A 25,416-nucleotide genomic window follows, 5' to 3' on the forward strand; every position below is an offset into this window, starting at 1 on the left:
GGTCGAGGAGGCGGTCGAAGGACCGGTCGCGGGGCCACAGTCATCGCAGCTCGGCTAGTCAACACCATTCATCGTTCTCTATATCCTCAGGTAAGAGGCACAAGAAGTCGAAGAGACGACATCGCTCTTCCGACTCCCCCCGACGCTCGCAAGATGCGGCCGGGGGTTCGGACGACACCGTCCACGCGGCTCTGCCGGAGCCGCTGGCGCCGCTGCCAGCTCCATTCCCGCCGGTTCCTGGGCTGAACGCGACGCCGGAGGAGATCGATGCCTTCCTCATGGCCATGAGGTCGCTCTCTCCTCCGTTGGGTCCCACTGTGGCACCTTCGGGCCCCACGGCCCCGACTGGGAGCCCAAGCGGGCCAGGTGCCTCGGCCCCGGTGCCGTCGCTGACTTCGGTCCAGACGACTCAGGGCCCCACTGGATCCGCGTCGCCGCTGGTCGACCTTACGACCCCTCCGCCGGCGCCGATCCCCGGACGACGTCGTCCCCGGTCCCTCCCTCAGTCGGGATCCGGCGTCGCTCGACGCCGCATTCAACGCCAAGAGAGTAGCAATTCTTCTATGATCCGGACCTATCCTTTGCACCTGACTATCAGGAGATGGGAGACGAGGAGGATTGAGAGGGGTCTGAGGACCCTCTGGCACAAGAGTGCCAGTCGTATCAGGACTGGACAGTGGATCTAGGGGAGGCCAGTGGTTTGGACACTTCGCCCGACACTGGCTTTGTCTCCCCTCCTACCGTGGCTACGGAGGAGGGGGCTGCTTACAGCCTGGTGCTAACGAGGGTGGCCAAGGCCTTGGGTCTTGAGCACCCCGTCGCGGCCGTGAGGACCAACCTCCTCACAGAGGTCCTTAAACCGCAGGCAAGCTCTTCGGAGCCTCTTATGCCGTTTAATGAGGCCCTTTCTGACGTTCTGTTGGGCACTTGGTCCAGGCCGGCTACAGGTCCCCCTGTAGATCGGAACGTGGCCAGGTGCCACCGCCCGGCCCCGGCCGACCCTAGCTTCCTGTCCACCCACCCCACCCGAGAACCTGGTTATCCAGGCCTCTAACTCCCAGACCGCATTTCCGACTGCTCCACCTGACCGGCAATCCAAAAGGTATGAGCAGTTCGGTAAGAAGCTGTTCTCCTCACTTAGTTTGGGTTTGCAGGCGGTCAACACTGCTTGCCTTTTGGGCCGTTATACCCACTCACTGTGGGACACGGTCGCGGACGTGCTGCTAGCTTTCCCGGAGGAGGCCTGGTTCAAACTCGCTCAAACCCTTGCGGAAGGGCGGGATGCAGCACAGTACTCTATCTGATGTGGGCTGGATACCACGGACTCTCTGGGCAGGGCGATTTTCACGACTGTGGCAGTTCGCCACCACGCCTGGCTGAGGTCCGCCAACTTTTCGGCTGATGTCCAGAATTCCCTCATGGACATGCCGTTTGATGGCCGTCGTCTCTTTGGCGACAAGGCAGACAGTGCGCTTGAGCGTGTAAAGGACTCCAGGGCTACGGCCAAGTCCTTGGGCCTGTCGGGCCAGCGCCAGCAGACTTCTGCCTTACGTGGCCAAGGAAGGGGCGCCCCCTCGCGTCCTGCCAGCCACGGCCCGCAGACTAATATCCAGCGTGGCGGCAGACGTGGTAACCGCCGTGGCGGTGCCAGGGGACAGCGGCGAGGCAAGTCTACATCCACCCTGCAGCATCCGCCTCAAAGCCTTCCTAATCCGAGCTTTCAGGCCCATTCAACTCCAGTGGGGTTCAGGGGTCGCCATCACCTCCTCCACTGCGCACCATCACATCGGACAGGTGGGTGCTGCAAATCGTCCGAAGGAGCTACTCTCTCCCCTTCGAGGCAACCCCTCCAGCCATGCCACCGCAGTACCACCGCGTGTCAGCGGATCACTTGCGACGTCTACAAGAGGAAGTTATGGCCCTCTTGGCCAAGGGGGCCATCAAGCGCGTTCCTGCGCCAGAAGTAGGGTGTGGTTGTTATTCCCACTACTTTCTGGTTCCCAAGAAGGGCAAAGGGGGCTTACGCCCTATCTTGGACTTGCGGAACGTCAACGGCTTCCTCCGGAAGCAGAAGTTCAAGATGCTGACTTTGGCTCAGGTCTTAGCTGCCCTAGACCCAGATGACTGGATGGTAGCGTTGGACTTGCAGGACGCATATTTTCACATTGCCGGCCCACCGGCGTTACCTGCGGTTCACGGTAGGCCGCGAGCGCTTCCAGTTTACCGTGCTCCCCTTCGGCCTTACCAGCGCCCCTTGGGTGTTCACGAAAGTGATGGCGGTGGTCGCAGCTCACCTGCGCAGATTATGGGTGTCAGTCTTCCCCTATCTCGACGACTGGTTGTTGAAGGCGGGCTCGCCCTTGACAGTCGTCAGCCAACTCCAGACTACAGCCCACCTCCTGCACCTGCTGGGGTTCTCCATCAAAGTGCCGAAGTCACACCTGTGTCCCTCTCAGAAGCTCCTCTTCATCGAGGGGTTCTGGATTCGGCGCAGTTTTGGGTTTATCCTCCCGAACAGCGGGTCTGGGATATTCAGGCTCTGATTCCGATCTTTCTGCCTTTATCCCGAGTCTCGGTCAGGTTGACGCTGCGGCTTCTGGGGCTGATGGCCTCCTGCATCATGCCAGGTGACGGATGCGGGCTCTGCAGTGGGACCTGAAGTTTCAGTGGGCCCAGCATCAGGGCAAATTGTCGGACCAGGTCTTGATCTCGGAGGGCACTGCAAGGCAGTTGCAGTGGTGGCTCACGGACCGCGATTGGGTCAGCAGCAGATCTCTCTCCCTACCCCAACCGGAGCACGTAGTTGTGACGGACGCGTCCCTCCAGGGCTGGGGGGGCCACATGGGAGAGGCAGAGATCAGAGGCCTCTGGTCTCCGGCGGAGTCCCGGCTCCACATCAACCATCTGGAGCTGCGGGCGATCCGGCTTGCACTGAAGGCATTCCTCCCCCCTGTCTGGGGGAGTGTAGTGCAGGTGTTCACGGACAACACCACCGCCATGTGGTACTCCAACAAACAGGGCGGGGTGGGGTCATGGACCCTATGCCAGGAGGCTCTGCGCCTCTGGCAGTGGCTGGAACATCAGGAAATGATCCTGGTGGTTCAACACCAGGCAGGTTCTCTGAACCCCAGGGCGGACAAACTCAGCCGTCGGTGCATGATGGATCACGAATGGCGTCTGAACTCGGACGTGGCGCAAGGTCTCTTTCAGCAGTGGGGAAAGCCTTGCTTAGATCTATTCGCCACAGAAGAGAACGCGCAATGTCATCAGTTTTGCGCGTTGGAATTTCCAAGGCGGCACTCGCTCGGAGACGCTTTTCGTCGCAAGTGGAGTTGCGGTCTGTTGTACGCCTTTCCGCCTATACCACTTCTGCCCAGAGCGCTGAAGATGATCAGGCGCGACCGGGCCCAAGTCATCCTTGTGGCTCCGTACTGGGCACGAAGATACTGGTATCCTGAGCTACTCAGCATGTCAGTCAATCACTCGATTCGTCTGCCTCTTCAGGAGGACCTTCTGTCGCAGCAGCAGGGGACGGTCCTCCACCCGAACCTGTCCAGCCTCCACCTCCATGCGTGGAGATTGAGCGGCGACAGTTGAGGCCATTCGACTTGTCTCCTGAAGTCTGTGATGTGATTTTGGCAGGCAGGCGTCCCTCCACAAAATCGGTATACGCCTGCAGGTGGAACAAATTTGTGGCATGGTGCACAGCAAAGGCTGTGGATCCATTCTCTGCCCCTCTTTCTGAAGTTCTCCTCTTTCTTCTGTCTCTTGCCTAGCAGGGCTCTGCTCTGGGCACTCTAAAGGGCTACCTCTGCCATTTCCGCCTTCTTAAGGCTCCCTGATCAGCCCTCTTTGTTCAAGTCCACAGTTGTAAATAGGTTCTTGAAGGGCATCACTCATATGTTTCCTCCTGTTCCTTTCGTGATGCCTCAGTGGGACTTGAACCTTGTTCTGACTTATTGATGTGCGCTCCTTTCGAGCCACTACATAACGGTCCTCTTCGTCTCCTTACTATCAAAACTGCATTCCTGGTTGCATCACCTCTGCAAGGGGAGTGAGTGACCTCCAGGCTCTTTCTTCTAAAACTCCTTTCCTTTCTGTCCATCCGGACAAAGTTGTGTTGCAGACGCGACCCTCTTTCCTGCCCAAGGAAGTCACAGCCTTCCACATCGGGCAGTCCATCACCTTGCCCACCTTCTTTCAGCCTCCGCATCCCTCGAAAGAAGAAGAGATGCTCCACCGTCTGGACCCAAAATGTGCGCTCTCATACTATCTGGATCGCACATGCCAGTTCCGGGTGGATGATCAACTCTTTGTTGGTTACGTGGGCGCTAAGAAAGGACGGGTGGTGCACAAGCGAACCATTTCTCGGTGGGTAATCTTGTGCATCAAGGAATGCTATTCTTTGGCTAAAAAGGAGCCTCCTGTTGGGCTGAAGGCCCATTCCACTCTGGCCACGGCGGCTACTACTGCCCTGGGTCGGGGAGTCCCCTTGCAGGACATCTGTCAGGCAGCTACTGGGGCCTCGCTGCACACGTTTGCAATATAATACTGCCTGGACATCCAAGTCCGGAGAGATGGCTTCTTTGGCCGTTCCGTTCTCCAGGACTTTCTAGCGTGATCATTGGTACGCAGACCCACCACCGGGGTTGGTATTGCTGGGGTATCTATTCTAAGGTAAGGAATCTAATACTAACCTGTTTCTTTCAGATGCACACGTTACTTACCTTCGGTAACGATATATCTGTAAGAAGCAGTAGTTAGTATTAGATTCCTTACCACCCCACCCATCCTCCCAGTTCTGCGATCCGATATCTAGAGTTAAGGTCATCCCTTTTAGGGCCCTAGTTTCATGGCACCAGTGTTGATTTTTATCATGGCTCTGCGTTTCTGGCGCGAAAAAGCTGTGTATAAGAACTGACGTCAGCGCGCGTGTGCGGCGTCTAAGTACTCAGACGATGTCATCCCGGCACCGACGACAGACGCGGAGCCGCAGACGACGCCTACCGCCGCGCAGGGGTACTTTTCCGGATCTAGTCTGACGCCTGGGGATATTCTAAGGTAAGGAATCTAATACTAACTACTGTTTCTTACAGATATATCGTTACCGAAGGTAAGTAACTTGTGCATCAGGCCTGGCACTTTCTCTGACATCATTGTAAAATATTGGGGCTCTTGCCCATTGTCTATATTATCTAATGTTATTGTTATGGGTGATTCCAGAGGTGCTACCTCTAGCTATGATGCCTTTTTCATCCAGACAATTGTAGTTTGTTGTCTTTGCTTACTTCTTGTTCAGATCTTGTTCCATGCTCTCCCGTCTGCATGGGTTGTTGGTTTCCTTTCTTTGTGTTTCTATGAAACAATTTGCTAAGTTGCTTTACTGTAGCGAGAGGCTTTGGCTCAATTGGGTTGCCTTCTGTCTTGGGTTTCACTACTTCAGGCTGAGTTTGTTTCAGGTTCTGCCGTTCCAGTGCACCAGTTTTAGGTCCATTTTGTATATTCAGACACAATTCTCTTCCTCGAGTAAAGTTGCATGCTTTTTCTTCCTTTGTTGTCTTTGGTTCCTACCACACATTTTGAGCTGCAGAGCAATTCTTCCTAATCCTTCCTTAGAGCAGCCGGTCTCTTTTGTCTTCTTTTAATCCATTTAGACACTGGCTAGTTTTATTCAGGGATTTTGCTCCAGTCAGTTTGCAGGCCTTCTTCCGGGGATGTTTTCGCTTTGGTATCGAATTCAAAGGTAAGGAATCTGTGGCTAGAAGTCTCTATTAGGCGTGGGCGGAATTTGCATAACCGTGTTACGCAAATCTCCGCGGACACGCGGAATTGCTTGTTCGCGATGTTTTTTTACTGTTTATAATCGCTGTTTGCGTGCTCGTGGGGAAATATCTCGCGAACACGCATTTGAGAACGCAAACATGCAAAACATTTCGCAAAGTCGCGGAACGCAGAATTTTGGGCAATTTCACGTTCTCCGCGGAACGCAAAATTACCTGAATTCCGCAAATTCCACGAGCGGAACAGAATTTACCATCCCGGCCTAGTCTCTTTCAGATAAGTCATTACAAAAAGTACGTTGTTTACCTGGTAGAGGCAGGATCTAGCTGCAGACTCCTTAACAATCCTCCCATCCTCCCGGCTCTGTAAACTGATTTATTCCTATCTTTCATATCCTGCTTGGTGTTAGGCTATTCCTCCAGAGACAGAGATATCTCTTTATTGGCACACTTTTTCCTTGGCTAGTTTCTGTAAGTGGTGCCACGTTTTTTGTGTGGAATGTAGTCACTGAAGAAACTGACGTCAACGCATCGGGAGGAGGCATATATGGACTCCGTCAAAGTCGAATCCAGTAGTTGACGTCACTACGGAGTCTCATAATGCTCTCTAATGACGCGCAGAGGTACGACCCTCAAAAGTTTACCGATCCAGTCTGGCGCCTGCGAAGAATTCAAAGGTAAGGAATCTGCGGCTAGATCCTGTCTCTATCAGGTAAGGCGTTACTAAAGGGAAGTAACTTGTTCTGCACCACCTTCTTCTCTGCTAAGTTGGCTTCAAGGACCCAAGCTTCCTTTCTTCTGAAAGTGGTCACTCCTTTTCATGCTATCACCCTTCCGACATTCATTGCTCCACCTTATCCCTCTAAGGAAGAAGAGGAACTCCCACATTTGGACTCCAAATGAGCATTGAGTTTTTGTAGCCATAATACCAAGGAATGGCAGCTCTTTGTAGGATTCTCCAGAGTGAAGAAGGGTAAATCAGTGCAACAACTTACCATTTCCTGATGTATTGTTTTATGCATAACGATATGCCATGAACTGGCTAGGGAGCTGCCTCCTGAAGGCTTATGGGCTCATTTCACCTGGGTCAAAGATGCTGTCACTGAATAGCATACTGAGTCCCTGTCTTGGACATCTGTCAGACATCCATGTGTGCTTCGGAGCACCTTTTCGCAACACACTACAGCCTCAGCAGTCCGGTCCGATGATAGAGGACTTTTGCTCATTCAGTACTGCAGGCCTTTTTGGTCTGAATGAGTTCACAGAACCACCACCTTTGGAGGTACTGCTTTAGTATCTATTCACAAGGTGAGCATTCTGCAGTACGAATTATCCATCAAAAGAACAAGTTACTTACCCTTGGTGACCATTTGCCTGTTGGATATTCTATCTAGCCCTCAATTCCTCAACAACCCTCCCACCTCCCCATTCTGTGAATTGGACTTGTTTTCATCTAAAAAATGTCCAATTCTAGAGATCTGCATACTAATCGTACCAGTTTGCCAAAGGGCTGTAGATCCGAGGGCGTGTACAGCCTCGAAAGCAACTGAAATCTGCATGCATGGATGACACTCATACAGTTCTGCACGTCACTTCTGGAGTGAAGTGATGTCGACATGGAGCCGCCCAACGCCACCTACCGGTGCTCCGAGGTACTACTGAAACGTTTCTGGATTAAGTCTGATACCTGAAGAGAATCCCCAAGCTGAGAAACCTGCAGTTAGTGTATCTACCAGAAAGCTAGTTTCTGAAGGTAAGTAATTTGTTTGTCTCTGTTGATGGTTTCTCAATTCGTTGTGATGCAGTTTACTGGTTCATGGAATAATTATCTGGAACGGACCTCAGTTCACTGTTTGGTCCCTTTTAGAACTGTTGATGGCATGTCTAGCGGGAAGAATTGCGGCTGACGCTGCATGGTTCCACCTGGTGTCACTGGAAAGCAAAAGGGTTTTTTTCCGCACCAGTCTGAAGCCTCGAGATAGACTGTGTTATTCAGAATATTACTAAGTGAAGGTAAATAACTTGAACTTTTCTTTGATATTTGGTAAGAATATATAAATAAAGCTTTTCTTTATTGCATTATTACAGATTGTCAAGGGATTGAAGGGGACAAGACGTGTTGGCCAACTCAGTCTGCTTTGACCACACGCTTGAGGCGACTGATTACTGCTTATCAGCGTAACAGCAAGAACAGGCAGGTCAAACAGATCCAGCAAGCATTCTCCCTCCAAGCTAGTGAGACACAAACTCCATGTGAAGAAACAGTTCTAAATCCAAAAATGGCGGCTAAGCTTGAAAGGCAGCAAAGGTATGTAATGCCATTGGTTTACTTTGCTTTTGAAGATTCAGAGTATTGTGCAAGTGATGCTGAACGTCAGGAACCTGGCATCATTTTCCCTGACACCCTCGCTGTTAGGGTTTACCTACTATAGGAGGCAGAGATAACTGATCCACACAATAGTTTGATACAATTATAGGAAATATGAGCAGATTAACACTATTGAATATGAGAAAACAGAAGACCTCAAACCACATCATTTTGTTTTTGGATATACTGATTGTGTATCCTTTTGCACTGTATCTGGTCAAAAGAGGAATATTTGGTCAAAATGCAAAGTAGCTTAAACCATATTTTGTTTAAAAAAAGTTTGTTTTATTTCTGGATTTGCCATGAAATGGGGTGAAAACAAAGAAACCTCTACTCAAAAACAACCCATTTTTAATGACTGTTTTATATACAGTTTCAGTTGGAATGATCTTCAGATAATAACCTCATTATCTGTAACTCTTTGAAGTCTAAATGTGTTAAGCCTACTTATCTAGAGAAGGAGTTGGCCAGGTTTTTTTAATTTTTGTAATTCTCAATCAAGGCTAATATAAGTTTAATGTATGATATCTCTCAGATGTATATGTTTTATTTTTTCTTTAGATGGACAAGGAGAGAGGAAGCTGATTTCTACAGAGTGGTGTCCACTTTTGGAGTTGTGTTTGATCCTGGAAGGGGGCGGTTTGATTGGACAAAATTCAGAGCCATGGCTCGACTCCATAAAAAAACAGATGAAAGTTTAGAGAAGTATTTGTATGCTTTCATGGCTATGTGCAGGCAGGTCTGTCGATTGCCCTCAAAAGGTGTGTAACTTACTATTTCTTTCTTTATTACTCCTAAGGCAACTCCCTTTAATTTTGCAAACTCAATTTGTGATTCCTTGTGAATATTTTCAGAAGCTTTGTCTTTTAGTAATTCACATTTTAATAACAATTGAAAACTTTTAAGTAGTAGAGCATTGAGTTTAGAAACTCAATCTTATTAGTCAAAGGTCATGGAACATATTATGTTGTTTCTAATAGTGACATCTTTTCATCTTTAAAGTTTCACAGATGTTCTGCTGGATCTGGAAGATGTTACATTAGTTCTCCTAACTGACATATATAACTACTGACTCTGACGTGTTTACTAGAAATTACTTTAAAAAGGTACTGCCAGTGAGACGAAATGCTGGTATCACAAGCCCCCAGATAATCTTCATTCTGAATATATTTTCCTTTTTATAATGAGATTTGGACCTGAATTGAGTCACAGAAGTATGATCTCTGAAATCCCTGAGTTCAAGCCTTGTGGGGCCTGTAAAAGACCTATACCTTGGCCAAACTTGAATGTAACTTACAGGTGATACCTTGGACTTTGTCATAATGCAAATGGCCTTGACAAGGGTGCCCTAATACTGCCTTTATCTATTGAAGAATGAGAGGCTAAATCTTTTTTTGTAGATCGCCTGCAGTAGAAATTTTACAGTCACATTCCACCTTCTATTGATTATCCATCCCAGTCTTCATTTAAAAATATATATTTTTTATGATAAGCCCGGTTGGTGGCTGGGGATAAAAGCACCCACACTATTGTGATGAAATAGTTCCAAATGTCTCTTTCTGAGAATGCTATTAATTGTCCGGTGATCTAAGAGGAGGAAGAGCCACCATGTCTTCCCCTGCTGGAACAAGTCAAATGCTATATAAATATGAAGTCTCTGACCACTCAAAAATGAGTCAATGTTGAGTTTGTGGCAACTACAATCTGATAGAGACATCAAGCCACAGATTCCTTAACTTAGAATATCCCCCCAGGCGTCAAACTGGATCCGGAAAATCTCTTTACCCCAGAATACCTCTGCACGCCGGGAGGCGTCGCCGCTCCTTTCTGTCTTGACGTCTTCCACAGAAGTGACGTCAATGGAGCCATATAAGCCCCTCCCGGCGTGCTGACGTCAGTTTTTCTTCTTTTCCGCGTCCTAACGCGGGTCTAGGAAAGTGATACCTCTGGCCTGTTATCTACAGGAGTTTTCTACGCCTTTTTGCATTGAGGAAGAGTGTGTTTGATCCCCTTTGCGGGCTTCAAGCCGTGCCGGTCTTGCTTGCATCAGATGTCAGCGGCTGACCCTCACAACATCTGTATGTGGTGCTTGGGAGAGCACCAGGACTCCGTGGAGTGCGAGGCTTGCCACCAGCTGCGGCCTAAATCCCTGCGAGAATGCGGAATGTAGCTGCTATCTGCCCGGATGTCCCGAACGGACCCTTCGCGACACAGGTTTTAATCCTCATGGAGGATTTTTGGTTTTGTGACGATGCCGTCACTTTCTTTTCTGTTACCAGGGTTACAGATGTTCTGGGTTGTGTGGCTGTTCAGCCGTATTATTTCCTTATTCTGGTACAGCTGGTTAAGCTGTGGTTACCTTTCTTTTGAGCCGCTGCCTAAGATCTGGTCTCAAGAGGGACCATTCTTTTGTAGGGTTGTGCCTTAACCTATGTGGGGTATATGTTGGCTATTATATTGCTACTATTCCTTACCCAGGAAGTTTTGCTGCTAATTGACTTTTCCTACCGTTGTAGGATGTCTCCTCTGGTGAGATCCATGAGGTTGGCTTCTCTCCGGGGATTACAATTGGGTGTCTACGGTTGGTCCGTAGTACGTCCCCGCCTCCGTAGAGGCGTCCTTCCATGGGGTTTTGTCAAGCCTGTTCTTTCTTGGCGTGTTCTTGCAGCATCGCTGGGTCAGCCTTGCCTGTCTACAGGTGGACATACACCCCTGGGGGGCAGGTTTCTTTGTTCCGTTCCGGAACAGTCTCTTCTGTATTCTGGGAATGCTTCCATATTGGTGCAAACAGGTTGTGCTCTACGTCTTTTCTTGTGGCTCAAGCATTGTCAGGGTTCTATTTTTTTTTATTGTTTTCCTTTAATACAAGAAGATTACGAAAGAACAATTCTTGGTAGCATTCATCAGACATGGTAGGATAAAATAGAATCAGTGGCATTTTCACAGAAGTGGGCACATATTACACAGTACATTTAGCTGAAACAGGAGGTCAGTAACCCATACGGGTATGCTTATTGCTCTTTACAAACCAATGTAGGCACCTACTCTACATGAAAGCACAAGTCATTGGGCTAATTTCAGGAATCCATATGAGAGGACAACATTTCTGCAGTGTCTTCAAAATTAGCACAAATGGATAGTGAGACACAATACACAACAGGAGATTCATTAGAGCAAGGATACACATACCAGGTTTTAACTCCGGCTTAAATGTCCAATATGTAGCACAGCTTTGAAAGATAAGGGCCTTTACTGCTCCAGTGTCTCCGGCCCGTCAGACGGGGGACTCAGTCGATCAAGCGAGAGGGTAGCCCTGTAGTGGACTCCATATATTTCTCGGCTTTGAGGCACTGGGTAACTTTCAGCATACAGAGTCAATTGTTTGTGCCAATAAATCAAGTCATCCAGCCATTCCTTGAACTTTGGCGCCCGTCCTCTACCCCATCTGCAAGCCACTTTGCGTTTAGCTAACAATAATGCTATGGCGAGGAATTTGCGACATGACTTGGGAATAAGTTTAGTATAACCTAACAATGCAATTAAGGGCATGCACTCTAAGGTAATGGGAACCATCTGGTGAAGGGCGTTGAATACTTGGGTCCAGTATTCACTCACCTTTGGGCACCCTCAGGCCAGGTGTAAAAAATCAGCCCCTAGGCTGGCACATCTATCACAACTGTCTGTAGGTCTCAAATTGAATTGGAACATGTATGAGGCGTTGCAGGAATTTATAATGTGTAGTGCGTAGCCTAGAGCTAGCAGACACCTGTTCTGTTTAGAGGCAGCAGTATGTCCATTGGTCATCAGTTATGTCATATCCCAATTCCTGATTCCGCTTAGCACAAGAAGAGCTGGGAAGCTCTGTCTGCTGAGTGCAGATAGTGTGGTAGAGCACAGAGACCTGGTGTCCCGGCAATGTTGCGCATAGTAGCATATGTAATGGTGCAAAGGTGGGGGGAGATTCCTGTGAAAATTCTGGGGTGATAGATCCTATGCCCTGGCGGAGCCGTACATGGGGAAATATATCCAACAAGGACGGTTATAGCCCTTGAAAAAGGCTCTCAAAGGTGCAAAATTTCCCATTTGATAGAGATCTACCCATGTCGTGATTTTGGTGCGTTCACATAATTTGAGTGACCCTGCTTCTTGTAGTAGCGGTATGCGTGGATGGGAGGAGCGTAGAGTATAACATCGGAGGAGTGTCAGAATGCGACGCCAGGCGTCCACTTCGCATGTGATTGTGGTAGGCTCAGAGTCACGCGTGCGGAGAGATGTGTTCAGCATGCCATCCAAGGGGACGGGGTCTGCTAGCCAGTGTTTAGCTGCAATCTGTGGCATATATCTAGTGGGGTGAAACCAGTAAAACTCATCGTGGGCCTGCGCACATATGTAATATAGCTCAAAATCTGGCACATCAAAGCCTCCCTGTGTGTATGGCCGTGTAAAAACTTTACACTGCAACCTTGGTTGTTTGACCCCCCCCATATCAGCCATATCATTTCTGACTGGAGTGTTTGGAAAAAGTGCAGCCCGGGATGATATGGGATAGTTGAAAAAAGGTACAGTATTTGCGGCAAAACTGCCATTTTAATCAATGCCGCCCGCCCTGCCAGGGTTAGTGGCAGGGAGATCCATCGGGTGACATTTTCAGTAACACGAAGTATTGCAGTACCATTATTGAGACTCATCAGCTCATCTCTATCTCCGGTTATTTCTATTCCAAGATACCGTAGGTCCGAATCACACCACTCCAGTGGGAAGTCCAGGGAGAAACGAGAGGCTGCAGAAGTCAAAGATAGAAGTTGCGACTTCCCCCAACTTATATGAATTCCAGAGAGTTTTCCGAACACTATAAATACCAGCAGTAGTGGGTTTAAGTTATCTTGCGGATTCCTTACATAAAATGTTTTGTCATCCGCATATAAAGATATGTCTTAGGTTACATCTCAGAGCTTTGTCTTGGTGATGTTGCCGCAACTTAGACGTTAAAGGCTCAATTGCGAAAGCAAAAAGTAGGGGTGAGAGTGGGCATCCCTGTTGCGTGCCTCTGGATATGAGGAAAGCATCAGACCGATGATCATTAGTTAATACTCTCGCCTTTGGTAGCTGATAAAGTAGCCTTATCCAAGACAGTAATATAGCAGGAAACCCCATACGCTGCAGATAGTACCATTCTACAGAATCGAACGCTTTAGTGGCGTCCAAGAAGACTGCCCTCAGCGGCAGTTCAGGATCAAAAGTCTGCAATGTAGAGAATAGGGTATGAAGGTTGTGTGTGGTTGCTCTGCCAGGGACGAACCCTGCCTGATCTGGGAGTACTACCTTTTCCATTAATAGGAGTAGGCGATTGGCAATAACCTTTACCAAAATGTTAGCGTTTCAACTAATGAGGGATAATGGGTGATAAGAATCACAGTGTACAGCTGATTTTCCAGGCTTGAGTAGGGATGTTATGAGGGCTTCCCTCGTGGAAGGAGGAAGTATGCCAGCCTCAAGCGATTCCTCATATAACTCCTTTAAGATTGGAGCCATCAGGTCTATATAAGTTTTATAGAATTAAACAGGCAGTCCGTCAAGACCAGTGGCCTTCCCGGACTGCATCTGCATAATGGCCTCTCGGGTTTCATCTAGTTCGAAAGGGGCACTTAGGAATTCCCTCTGCGAGTCGCCCAGCCACCCAAGGGCTATGTTTCATAGGAAGCTGTCTAGTTCAAAGTGATCCCTACGCTGCGAAGTGTAAAGTGCAGAATAGTGTGCAGTGAATGTAGTTAAGAAGTCAGCAGTGTTGCTTTGTAATATCTCTCCTGGCCCAGAGATCTCCAGCACCCAATTGGAGAAGCGCGGACGGCGTATAATTCCAGCTAGTATCTTGCCAGGTCTCTCTCCCTCCCCGTATCTTTGGGCCACCCAATATTTCCCTTTAAATTTAGTTTCCCGATCTGCAGCCTCAGTATATTCAGATGGTTTCCCCTGGAATTCATGCTGAATATCCTTCTCCCCTCCCAACCTCAGTTGCGCCTCTAGGTCTTTGAGTTCTGTTTCTAGTCATGGATCGTACCTTAAATATATCCCTTAATACTCCAGAGCCTTCAGAAATACCAAATCCCCGCACCGTCACCTTAAAGGCTTCCCAGATTGTTCCTATGTTATCTACAGAACCTTTATTTCTTTGGAAGAAGTCTTGAATTTCGTCTCCTAATTTGCTATGGATTACTGTATCTGAAAGAGACGCGTTAGTGATAGATTCCTTACCTTAGAATATTCCCAGGCGTCAGACTGGATCCGGAAATCTTTGCGTAGCAATACCCCTGCACGTCGGTAGGCGTCGTCTGCGGCGCCGCGTCCGTTGTCGGCGTCGTTCGCGCCGGAATGACGTCGTCTGAGTACTTAGACGCCGCCCATGCGCGCTGACGTCAGTTCTTCTTTTTTCCGCGCCAGCTAGCGCAGATCCGGAAAAGCTCTACCCCTAGTCATTTTTTGACTAAACTTTTGATCTTTTTGATCATTCTTTTTCTTCGAGTCTTCGACTCTATCGGTGCCGGTAGGGATGCCCGGGTTCAAACCCTGTTCGAAGTGCGACCGACTGATGTCGGTCACGGACCCCCATCGCCGCCCCCTGAAGTGCCTAGACCTCGACCATGACGATCGAACCTGCTCCGACTGCCGGGCCCTGAAGTCGAAGGCTAGGCGAGAGCGGTCCCGCATGCGGCTCAAGCTCCAGCAGTCGGCCCAGTGCCACTCCAGGTCCCGGTCCCGCGGGAGGTCGAGGGACAGGTCGTGAGGTCGAAGTCATCGCAGCTCCGGGAGTGGACACCGGTCGTCAGGCTCCAAGTCCTCAGGTAAGAGGCATGAGAGGTCGGAGAGACGTCATCGTTCCTCTGACCCACCCCAACGCTCGCACAATGCGGCCGGGGGTTTGGGCGACACCGCCCACGCGGCTCCGCGGGAGTCGCAAGCCTCGCCGCCTGCCCCACTCCTTCGGGTCCCTGGGCACGGCGCGACGCCGGAGGAGATAGAGCGGTACCTCATGACCATGAGGTCCCTCCCTCCTCAGTCGGGTTCCGTGGCGCCTCCGGGCCCAACGGTCCTGACTGGAGGCCCTAGCGGGTCGGGTGCTTCGGCCCCGATGCCGCTGGGTGCTTCGGCCCCGGCGCCGCCAGCGACTTAGGTCCCAGCGCCGCAGGACCCTACTGGATCCGCTTCCGGGTCGTCGCCGGTCGACCTCAAGACCTCACCGGCGCCGGCCCCACGGGTGTCGCCCCCGGCGCCCGCTGTGGGCGCCGTCCCCAATGTTCCCTGCGGTCCGACTCTGGCGCCGGCACGGCGCCGCTTCCGACGGCCTTTGGAGATTTTTATTTCCACGAGGAGGCCCCGTCTTCTAATCTTGTTTTACAGGTAACGGGTGACGAGGAGGATTGGGAGGGGTCTGAGGACCCTCTGGCGCTGGAGTGCCAGTCTCAACAGTACTGGACATATGAGCTTGGGGAGGCCAGTGGTCTTGACACATCGCCAGACACTGGATTTGCCTCCCCTCCGACTGTGGCTTCGGAGGAGGGGTCTACATATAGTGTAGTGTTGACGATGGCAGCCCAGGCCTTACACCTTGAGCTCCCCATCGCGGCCGTGAGGACTAACCTCCTCACTGAGGTCCTCAAACCGCAATCAAGCTCCAGCGAGCCTCTGCTGCCGTTCAATGAGGCCTTATGTGACGTTCTTGTGGGCACTTGGTCCAAGCCCGCCACAGGCCCGCCTGTGGATAGGAATGTGGCCAGACACTACCACCCGGCCTCGGGCGACCCATGATTTTTGTCCACCCATCCCACCCCCGAGAGCCTGGTCATCCAGACCTCCAATTCCCAGACCGCATTCTCGTCGGCCCTGCCCGACCGGGAATCCAAGAGATACGAACAGTTCGGGAAGAAGGTATTCTCGTCAGTAAGCTTAGGGCTGCGGTCTGTAAATACAGCCTGTCTCTTGGGCCGCTACACCCACACTCTGTGGGACACGGTTGCGGAGGTGCTGCCACAATGCCCGGAGGAGATCCGGGCTAAACTCGCTCAAACCCTTGCGGAGGGCCGAGATGCAGCGCGTTATTCCATCCGGTGTGGGCTGGATACAACGGACTCACTGGGCAGGGCAATGGCGACGACGGTGGCGGTTCGACGCCACGCCTGGTTGAGGTCCGCCAACTTCTCGGCCGATGTCCAGGCCACACTTCTGGACATGCCGTTCGATGGCCGTTGCCTCTTCGGCGACAAGGCAGACCATGCGCTGGAACGTTTTAAGGACTCCAGGGCTTCGGCCAAGTCCCTGGACCTCTCGGCCCCACGCCAGGATCGGGTGCCTTTCGCTCCTTTCGTGGCCTCGGAAGGGGCGCACCCACACGTGCTGCAAGCCATGCACCGCAAAATGTTCAACAGCGCGGTGGCGGCCGTGGAAACTGTTGTGGCGGCGGTCGGAGACAACGGCGAGGCCAGTCCACACCTCCCTCCACAGCACCCGCCTCAAAACCTTTCTAGTCCGAGTTTTCAGGCCCATGTGACGCCTGTGGGAGGCAGGATTCGCCATCACCTCTCCCACTGGCGCACTATCACATCGGACAGGTGGGTGCTGCAGATCGTCCGAAGGGGCTACTCCCTCCCACCCCTCCAGCCATGCCACTGCGTGTCGGGGGATCACTTGCAACTTTTTCAAGAGGAAGTCACAGCCCTCTTGGCCAAGGGGGCCATCGAGCGCGTTCCTGGGCCAGAAGTAGGGTGTGGATGTTACTCCCACTACTTTCTGGTACCCAAGAAGGGCAAAGGGGGGGGGGGGCTAGCAGCTGAGCATGGAGGACGTGAGCTAGATTAGCTCCGCTGAAAAACCCCATAAATCATGGCAAATATCCTGTGAGAGCGAACTACACAACCCCACCCTGCATTGAATGCCAGAGAAACCGATGTAAAATGAGTCCAGCTGTGTTTGCGGGTCCCGGAGACCCTCCGTTGAGAGCTGCGTGAGGGAGCACTCTAATAACGGGAGGAAGCCTAGCTGCACAGAGTAAGCCGCGACCCACAGTAAACTTGGCGGCGGACCGGAAGTGCTGCGGAAGCGGAGCCGTGATACGAATGCGTCCGGACTCTGCCCCGCTCCTTCTGTGTGAGCAGCCGGGGCCAAGTGGAGTCCTGTGAATACGAGCCACGCGAGGGAGTGTAACGACTGAGGCACCCGGAGGTGAATTACCGGTGTCCAACGGTCGGGGAGTCCGGCGGCCGATTGAGAGGCGGGCTCCGGGGCCGCGGACGCCAACTGCCTGTTGCGGCGGGGAATTGCGCCCTGACATACCCGGACGTACACACAGGTACCGGGGGAGACTGGCTCTCATGTGGAAGCTACGCGCACAACGCAACTGGTGCAGCAGAGGCTGAACTCGGGCGCCCGACTCTCCTCAGAGGTGCGGCCTGCCACACTATTACATCCCCGGCCCACAGTGAAGGGGCTACCAACTAAGAGGCGTGGGGAGACGAATGGGACGTGGAGAGCATGTTCTGACGTGCCCGCGGCACCGATACCAGTTTACACTCGAGTTTGGAACTGTGTAATATTGCGATCCACGGTGAGGAGCGCTGGGGGTCCTCGATCGCCGGAGTTGGATGGGAGCAGCCTGGAAGCGCAGCGGACCGTCGACATCCTGACGAGGACCGACCGCACCCAGGGGCATCGCACTGCCGGCGGGTGCTCTCGCCCCCCCTAGGAGTGGAGGGACGCAACCTGGTAAGACCTGCACATACATCTGCTCTGCGGGCCCGGGGTTGGGCGGCCCCAATCTAAACTCCCCTGTGCCGATCCGCCCTTATAGCACCTAAGGACTGACCAAAGGGCCACCGAACGCTGCACGCTGCTGGCGCCGAAGATGGGGAGGAATAGGATCCCCCGGCAGGGAGCACATGAGGCGGGCACAGAGGATTCGCTGACCTACTCTGGTGAAGACGCGATCCCCCCCACAGGAGTCGCAATACAAGACGCCAAACTGGACTTAATCCTGACGGAAATTAGGGCCTCTAGGGAAGCACTCGAGTCACGGATTGACTCTATAGCGACGGGGCTGTCGCTATTGAAGGATGATCACAAGAAACTGGTGGAGAAGGTCTCTGAGCACAAGCTGGCCATCGCAGACCTCATACCACAACAGACGGAGCACTCTACGCGGCTGGAAGCCTTGGAAAAGCAAATGCGGCACCTGAGGGACAGGGTGGATGATGCAGAAGGGCGCTCGCGCCGCAACAACATACGCATTTTGGGGGTGCCGGAACGGAGAGAGGGGACGAACCCAACTCGCTTAGAGGAAGACTGGCTGAAGACTGTGGTGGACCCGGCAGAGCTCACACAGATGTACAGCGTCGAAAGGGCGCACAGGGTGCCCCCAAGACCACCAAAACCGGGAGCACCGCCGCGGCCGCTGATAGCACGCCTTCTCCACTTCAAGGACAGAGACGCAATCCTCAGGGTTGCGAGAGAAAACGGGCCAATAAAATACGACAATGGGACGGCCTCAATATACCCGGACTTCACACAGGCGGTGCAAAGAGCTAGGGCGTCATTCTGGGGCGTGAAGCGTGCCCTCACAGACCGGAACGTGAAATACGCTCTTTTCTTCCAGGCGCTTCTCAGAGTCATCCATGATCGTAAGACTTATTTCTTTGACAACCCGGAAGAGGTCTCGGAATGGATGAAGGTGACACTCACGCCACGCCGTACTCAGCGAAATACGGACACGGTGCCGGAGACGCAGGGCTCTGCGGATCATGACCTGTCACAGAACCGTACACGGACGCCGGAGGAGGCAGTCCCACAGCAAGAACAGACTGAGGAGATGACGGAGGGAGGCGCAACGGCGAGCCATGACTCACTGGCAGCGGCACTGTTGACAACGGACGCACTTGCAGAACACCATGCAGCTCATGGGTCACTGTCCGCCAGCCCGACCAGCTCTCGCACGACGGTGTCAGAGGCAGAGGGCAGTGTCCAGTTGTTTCCACGCATCACGACACAAATGGCAGCGGACATGTAACCACTGTACTACTGGTGAACGGATTGGTAATGTAGAACCTGTGACACCTGGATGTGGCGGGGATGGGTATAGTTCCTAGAATGCTTGTTATTGAAGGGGGGGGTCACACGAACGAGACTCATAGTTGCTATCTGAAAAGAGTGTCCCGCTGGGCACACGCCCCTCAGGCGCAGGCAGGATAGAGTATTGTTTCTACCCATGTTGGGTGTTTTGGTTTGGCCCTCTCTGGTTTGGGGGGAGGGACCGTAAAGTTGGGGTAGTTTTATCACATGAAGCACTGAAGATATATATCCTGGAGGCAGTTTAAGTGGGGGCGGAGGCATGGTATCGGACCCGGAATAATTGGGGTAATGACTTCTCCTAATCTCTACAAGGTCTGCACTTGGAATGTGAAGGGTATGGGCTCGATACACAAGAGGCATAGGGTGCTGGCGCAACTACATAGGAGACAGGTACATGTGGCATATCTGCAAGAAACGCACCTAAATGGGGCAGAGGGCGCTAAGCTTTTGAAAAAGTGGAAAGGACAGCTCTTTGCCACGACTTTCTCGGCTTTTTCACGGGGGGGCGGCTATTTGGGTTAGAAGCTCGTTCCGTTCAAACCATTGGACACTCGGGTGGACAAGGAGGGCAGGTATGTGTTCACGAGGGGACTGTTAAATGGCACTTGCATAGTGTTAGGCAGTATATACGCCCCCAATACCGATCAAGGAAAGTTTTTCACAGACATAGGCAGGGTGTTAGCAGATTGGGTGGGGTATGAGTGGATACTTGGGGGAGACTGCAATGCAGTATTGGATCTAGCGATGGATAGGTCACACCCACCACTACACAGTACGGAGAGCAGAAAACAAGCACTAGCACTGGCACGCTGGGTGACTGGCTGGGACCTGATCGACGCCTGGAGAGCACTTCACACATCCCACAGGGAATACACTTTCTACTCTCCACCTCACAAGCTACACACCAAACTCGATAGACTACTGTGTTCTGAGACTCTACTGGCGTCGATTCTCTCGGTACAACACATGGGTAAGACGCTATCGGATCACAATCCGGTGGAAATGACACTACGCTGGGGGAAACTTCCACCCCGATCCCGACGTGGAGACTATCTCCGGGATTGTCAGAGGACCCGGTTTTTAGGACCACACTGCTGGACGCTAGCTCCAACTACTTCACTGACAACGAGGGCACGGCCAGCTCCAGACAGCCTACAAGGTGTCCATCCGTGGAGTGGCGATGGGTACAAGGAATTAAACGCACTATACTGGGGAAACTGAAGGCTGTGGAAGACAGCCTGGCGCTGCTCGAAAACGAGGCGGTAGGCATGGACGGCGCTCTCACGCAGCTCCAGGAGGCACACATACAGCATGCGGAACTTTTGGAGGACTTGAGAGTGGTAGACTACGGGGAATATACCATCAGGCAACACTCACAAGCAGATAGGGCGGGTGCGTTGCTGGCTCGCTTAACGCGTAGCGGCCCGGCGAGCACCCCTATAATGGAAGTAAGGGATGATGCAGTGGTGTTAACGCAGGAACAGTTAGGGATTAAAGCAGCGTTTCAACACTATTACACTGGATTGTATGGCCCACACGAACCACTTTCGGACCAGGACTTAGAGTCCTTCTTCTCTGACATATGCATTCCCCAATTGAGTATGCCGCAAAGAACGGAGCTTTCCAAGCCCATCACCTTGCAGGAAGTGAGACAGGCAATCAAGGCACTCCCTAAGAACAAGGCACCCGGTACGGATGGCTTACCGGCAGAATTCTACCTGACGTATATAGACCTGCTGGCCCCCCGACTACACACACTGTACAGGGCGGCACTGGAGGAGGGCACGTTGCCGGACACGACCTCACAAGCCATGATAGTGTCTCTCCTCAAACTCGGAAGGGACGCCTTACACCTGGAAAACTATAGACCCCTGTCACTGCTCAATATGGATTTTAAAATCCTTAGCAAACTACTAGCCACAAGACTCTCCCAGTTCATTACTGATATGATACACCCTGATCATTGTGGCTTCGTGCCGGGCAGAAGCACCGCCCTGAACCTGAGGAGGTTAGCCAACTCATGGTGACCAGTGTTTAGGGACGGGACACGGAGGGTTGCATATCCCTGGACCTCAGGCAGGCCTTCGACTCCCTCAGATGGGACTATATGTTTGCGGTGATGACCAGGTTTGGGATCCCGCCAGAATTTATAGCCTGGGTGTCCCTACTGTATCGGGGCCCTACAGCACGGATCCGTACCAATAAATGTATTTCGGGCCCATTCAAGATCGAAAAGGGCACGAGACAAGGGTGTCCGCTATCGCCCCTTCTATTTATCATAGCACTAGAACCCCTACTGATAAAAACGCGAGCCCTAGCGGCCACTACTGGTATCACCAGACTTGCTAACCACCATGTCATCTACGCATACGCGGATGACATATTACTGTTTTTAAATGATATCACCGGTTCCCTGCACCCATTGCCAGAGATCTTCTCTGCTTTTCAAGGGCTTTCGGGCCTTATGATCAACAAAGCCAAATCGTATTGGTTCGGATTCCACAGGCCACTAGACGGGTCACACATTCCGTTTGGCCCCTACCACTTCCAAATAGCACCCGTGACCTTTAAATACTTAGGCATCCAGATATATTGTCAACCACAGGACATGCTGGAGGGCAACCTGGGAAAGGCAATGCGAGACCTGAAATCCCAGGTATGCTTCTGGACCTCCCTGCCTTTGTCGGTGGCGGGCAGAGTCGCTATCTCCAAAATGGTGGTATTGCCGAGACTACTCTACTTCTTCACTAATCTGCCTGTCCTTGTGCCGGCCCCCGTTTTCAAGTCACTCAACACGATGCTGACGGAACTGGTGTGGGGTGCGGGCAGAAGGCGAATAAGCTTGGCAAAATTACAACTCCCCACAGATGGGGGAGGCCTGGGGATGCCGGATCTGATGGCATACAGATACGCGTGTCAACTGCAGTGGCTGGCATACTGGCTAGCGGGCCAGAACGTCCAAGAACTCAATATGACAGAATCCAACAGACAACGGGTGGACATACACCGATTGTTACTTCCGAAAGCTAGGATACCAGACTCAGCACCACCACTACTTAGGCTGGCGCTCACACAATGGAAAAGGGCCGTACAATACACGAACAGGCACACAACATATGCACCCTCAATTCCGTTGCTGGGCATCCCACTGGGAACGGGGCTGCTGTCGGAGCGGAAATTACGTCCTTGGACTGACGCTGGAGTCACACAGGTCGGGGACTTCTTCTCCGAGGGCAGACTCATGACCAACGTAGACTTCCTCAGGCTACACCAATCGCCCGCGGCACTGTTTCTGACGCATGCGCAAGTCACACATTACATAAACACGCACTGGGCGGGAGGCGGCCTGGAACCGGACACTAACACACTGACCGTTACGTTATATCTGATGGGAACAGGCAGCCATCTGACGAAGTGGCTGACTCATGCCATCAGAGCTGGCAGACCTAATTTACTGCAACCCCTTAGAATACGTTGGGAGGAGGATGCGGGGAGGGCTCTACATGACAAGGAATGGGAGAGGGCGCTGCGACTACCGAAGAAGATATCCCGCAATCCTAAATTCAAGTTTATACAACTCATGATAGTCCATAGATCATACCTGACCCCACACTGGTTGCGGACGATGTTCCCTGATGCAACCGGAACATGCCCCAGATGTCAACACGAGGATGCGGGACTCCTACATATGTTCTGGTCCTGCCCTAAACTGGATACTTACTGGGGCATGATCCAACACATCCTGAGTGACTTAGCGCCGGGCAGGCCCTACACATCTGCATTGTTTGGCTTACTGGGAATAGGGCACAAAGAGAAGAAAAGAAGCGTGGCTACTAGGTTTGTGGACTTAGGGTTGTTGCTGGCGAAAAGGGCAATAGCCATGAATTGGAAGTCAGCTAGGCCACCAGATGTGAAACTCTGGGGCAGGGAAGTGATAAGATGGGGCAAAGCAGAGGGACAGGAGTTACATAGAGAGGAGCATAGGGGAGTCCGTAAACACCCCATTTCCCTAGACTGGATCCAGTTGATAACGGACTTTGAGCAAGGTCTTAAGGAGCAAGATGACTAGGGGAAAGGTTGCCGGTAACAATGGTGGGTGGTTATGGACATACGATGGAATGAGTTGTTTGTCGGGGGATCTACGCAAATGCACAATATGTTAATGGCTTCCAACCCCTGTCCAAAGGTACAGACCTTGATGGAATAACGTGATGGCATATACTGTTTGTTTACTTATAACAGGAGACTTCGGAGGAACCCATTATTAGATTGATATTCTGGTTACAGTCGAACAATTGCTCACGCTGACCTGATGACCTGGATATTTAAGTGGGAAGGGGGGGGAGGGGGGTGGGTGTAGTTGCGGGATTGGGGTGTTTTTCTCTTTCTGAAAATGGAAAAATGTGAATGATGATTACATAATGTATTATGCACCGTCATTGTAGATATGTTTTGCTAATTAGCGATAATGTACCATGCCAGCTTTGGTGACCTACTGTACCTAATAAAGAAATTTTCACACAAAAAAAAGAAGGGCAAAGGGGGCCTACGCCATATCTTGGACCTGCGGAACGTCAACGGCTTCCTCCGGAAGGAGAAGTTCAAGATGCTGACTTTGGCTCAGGTCTTAGCTGCCCTGGACCCGGAAGACTGGCTGGTAGCATTGGACTTGCAGGACGCTTATTTCCACATCCCCGTCCTGCCGGCCCACCGGCGTTACCTGTGGTTCACGGTAGGCCAAGAGCACTTTCAGTTTACCGTGCTCCCTGTGAGAAGTTGGCCTGATATATGATGCTCACTAGTTCTAGTGATCACCTTGTATCAGTCCAAACAACCCTTATGGTGATTGGTTGTAAGTCAACCTTCTAGACCAGCTATCCTAATGGTAGCATGGACAAAGCAGTCTTAGGCTAAACTCTTTTGGCATGTGAAGCCAGCTGTTTTACCACATATAACCCCTCGAATACCAAATGAAAGGACACCACACAGGTAGTTATGAAAATAAACAAGATATTTATTAACTAACAAACACCTCTGAACTCTTTATGAGATCAGAGGGCTAAGCACATGACAAGACTCTTAAAAAAAAAAAAATACGTTTAAGTTGCACAATTGCAATGTAGCCCTAGGGGCACAACAAACCATATACTAAGTGGAATGTGAAAGTCGATGGAAGGAATGGAGCTGTCCAGAGGCTGTAGGATCGCTGGGACTACACTACCCTAACTTTAGGTAAGTAATAGGAGGCCCACGGAATGCGTGTGCAGAGTGTGAACTCACACGCGAGATGCGTAACAACGTCTATGGACATTACAGTTCAAGTTAAAGGTGAGTAAGGACAATCCAGACTAGTTAGGACTAAAATGACTGTGGAACTGGACACTAGGAGAGTAAATCTACCCTTGTGCACTGAAATGCGCTTGTTACCTCACCCACAGGCTGCGGGTGCATAGGTGCGAAGTCGTGGCGGGTTCCGGCATTGAAGTCTATGGAGCCTTGAAGAAAAGATGCTGCAGGCGACCAGGAGGAAGATGTCCGGTGTGATCCAAGGGTGGATCAGTGAAAAGGAGAACCTGAAAGCAGAGGGGACAATGTTCAAAGTCACTAGCCAGTGACTGGAGTGAAACCAGGAGTGGAACCAGGTGTCCATGTCGCGATCAGGTGAAGTGGACGATTGTCTCTGCAGCCACGTGAACCAGGAGGTGTCTTCGACGACCAGTATGGAGGCACGAGCTGTCCCACGCAGGCTCTCGCTGTCAGCGGGTCGGATCCGGATTTGGAGTCAACAGGCCTTGGCAAATGCAACCCACGCGGTGAGTGGAAACGGCGTCTGTTGTGGACCAGGAGGGTCCGGGATACTTCTCCTTTGCAGGGAAGCAAGGGCCAGTCTGGAGCAACCAGACCAGCAGATTGGATTTCGAGGTTCGTCGTCTAGGAGGTCACTAGCCAGCCGGCAAGTGACCAGACAACGCGTCGAGCAGCAAACAGGCAGAAGGGCCCCTCGCAGATCTCGTGGATGCTGGAGGGGTGGTCTTCGGTGCAGGAGCTGGTCGGGGCTTCTCAGTCTCCAAAGCACTTAGTCGAGGTTACCTCAGAAGTCGTGCTGGAGCGAAGTGCTGCTCCTTCCAAGATGGCCGGTCCCACGTGTCTCGTCGC

At 51.7% G+C, this 25,416-nt stretch overlaps 1 protein-coding gene across 5 annotated transcripts in view; it reads left to right on the top strand.

Annotated features, from left to right (window-relative positions):
* Positions 1 to 25,416, top strand: part of CHD9 (chromodomain helicase DNA binding protein 9) — a 2,197,083-nt gene that overhangs the window by 1,710,219 nt on the left and 461,448 nt on the right. For all 5 annotated transcript variants that reach the window (XM_086945174.1, XM_086945175.1, XM_086945176.1 and 2 more), the window contains 2 exons: positions 7,869 to 8,088; positions 8,710 to 8,909. In XM_086945174.1, coding sequence (XP_086801300.1) covers positions 7,869 to 8,088; positions 8,710 to 8,909 — 420 coding nt within the window. The remainder of the gene's footprint in view (positions 1 to 7,868; positions 8,089 to 8,709; positions 8,910 to 25,416) is intronic.

Source organism: Lissotriton vulgaris, chromosome 12, assembly GCF_964263255.1.
Source record: "Lissotriton vulgaris chromosome 12, aLisVul1.2, whole genome shotgun sequence".
NCBI classification, from domain to species: domain Eukaryota; kingdom Metazoa; phylum Chordata; class Amphibia; order Caudata; family Salamandridae; genus Lissotriton; species Lissotriton vulgaris.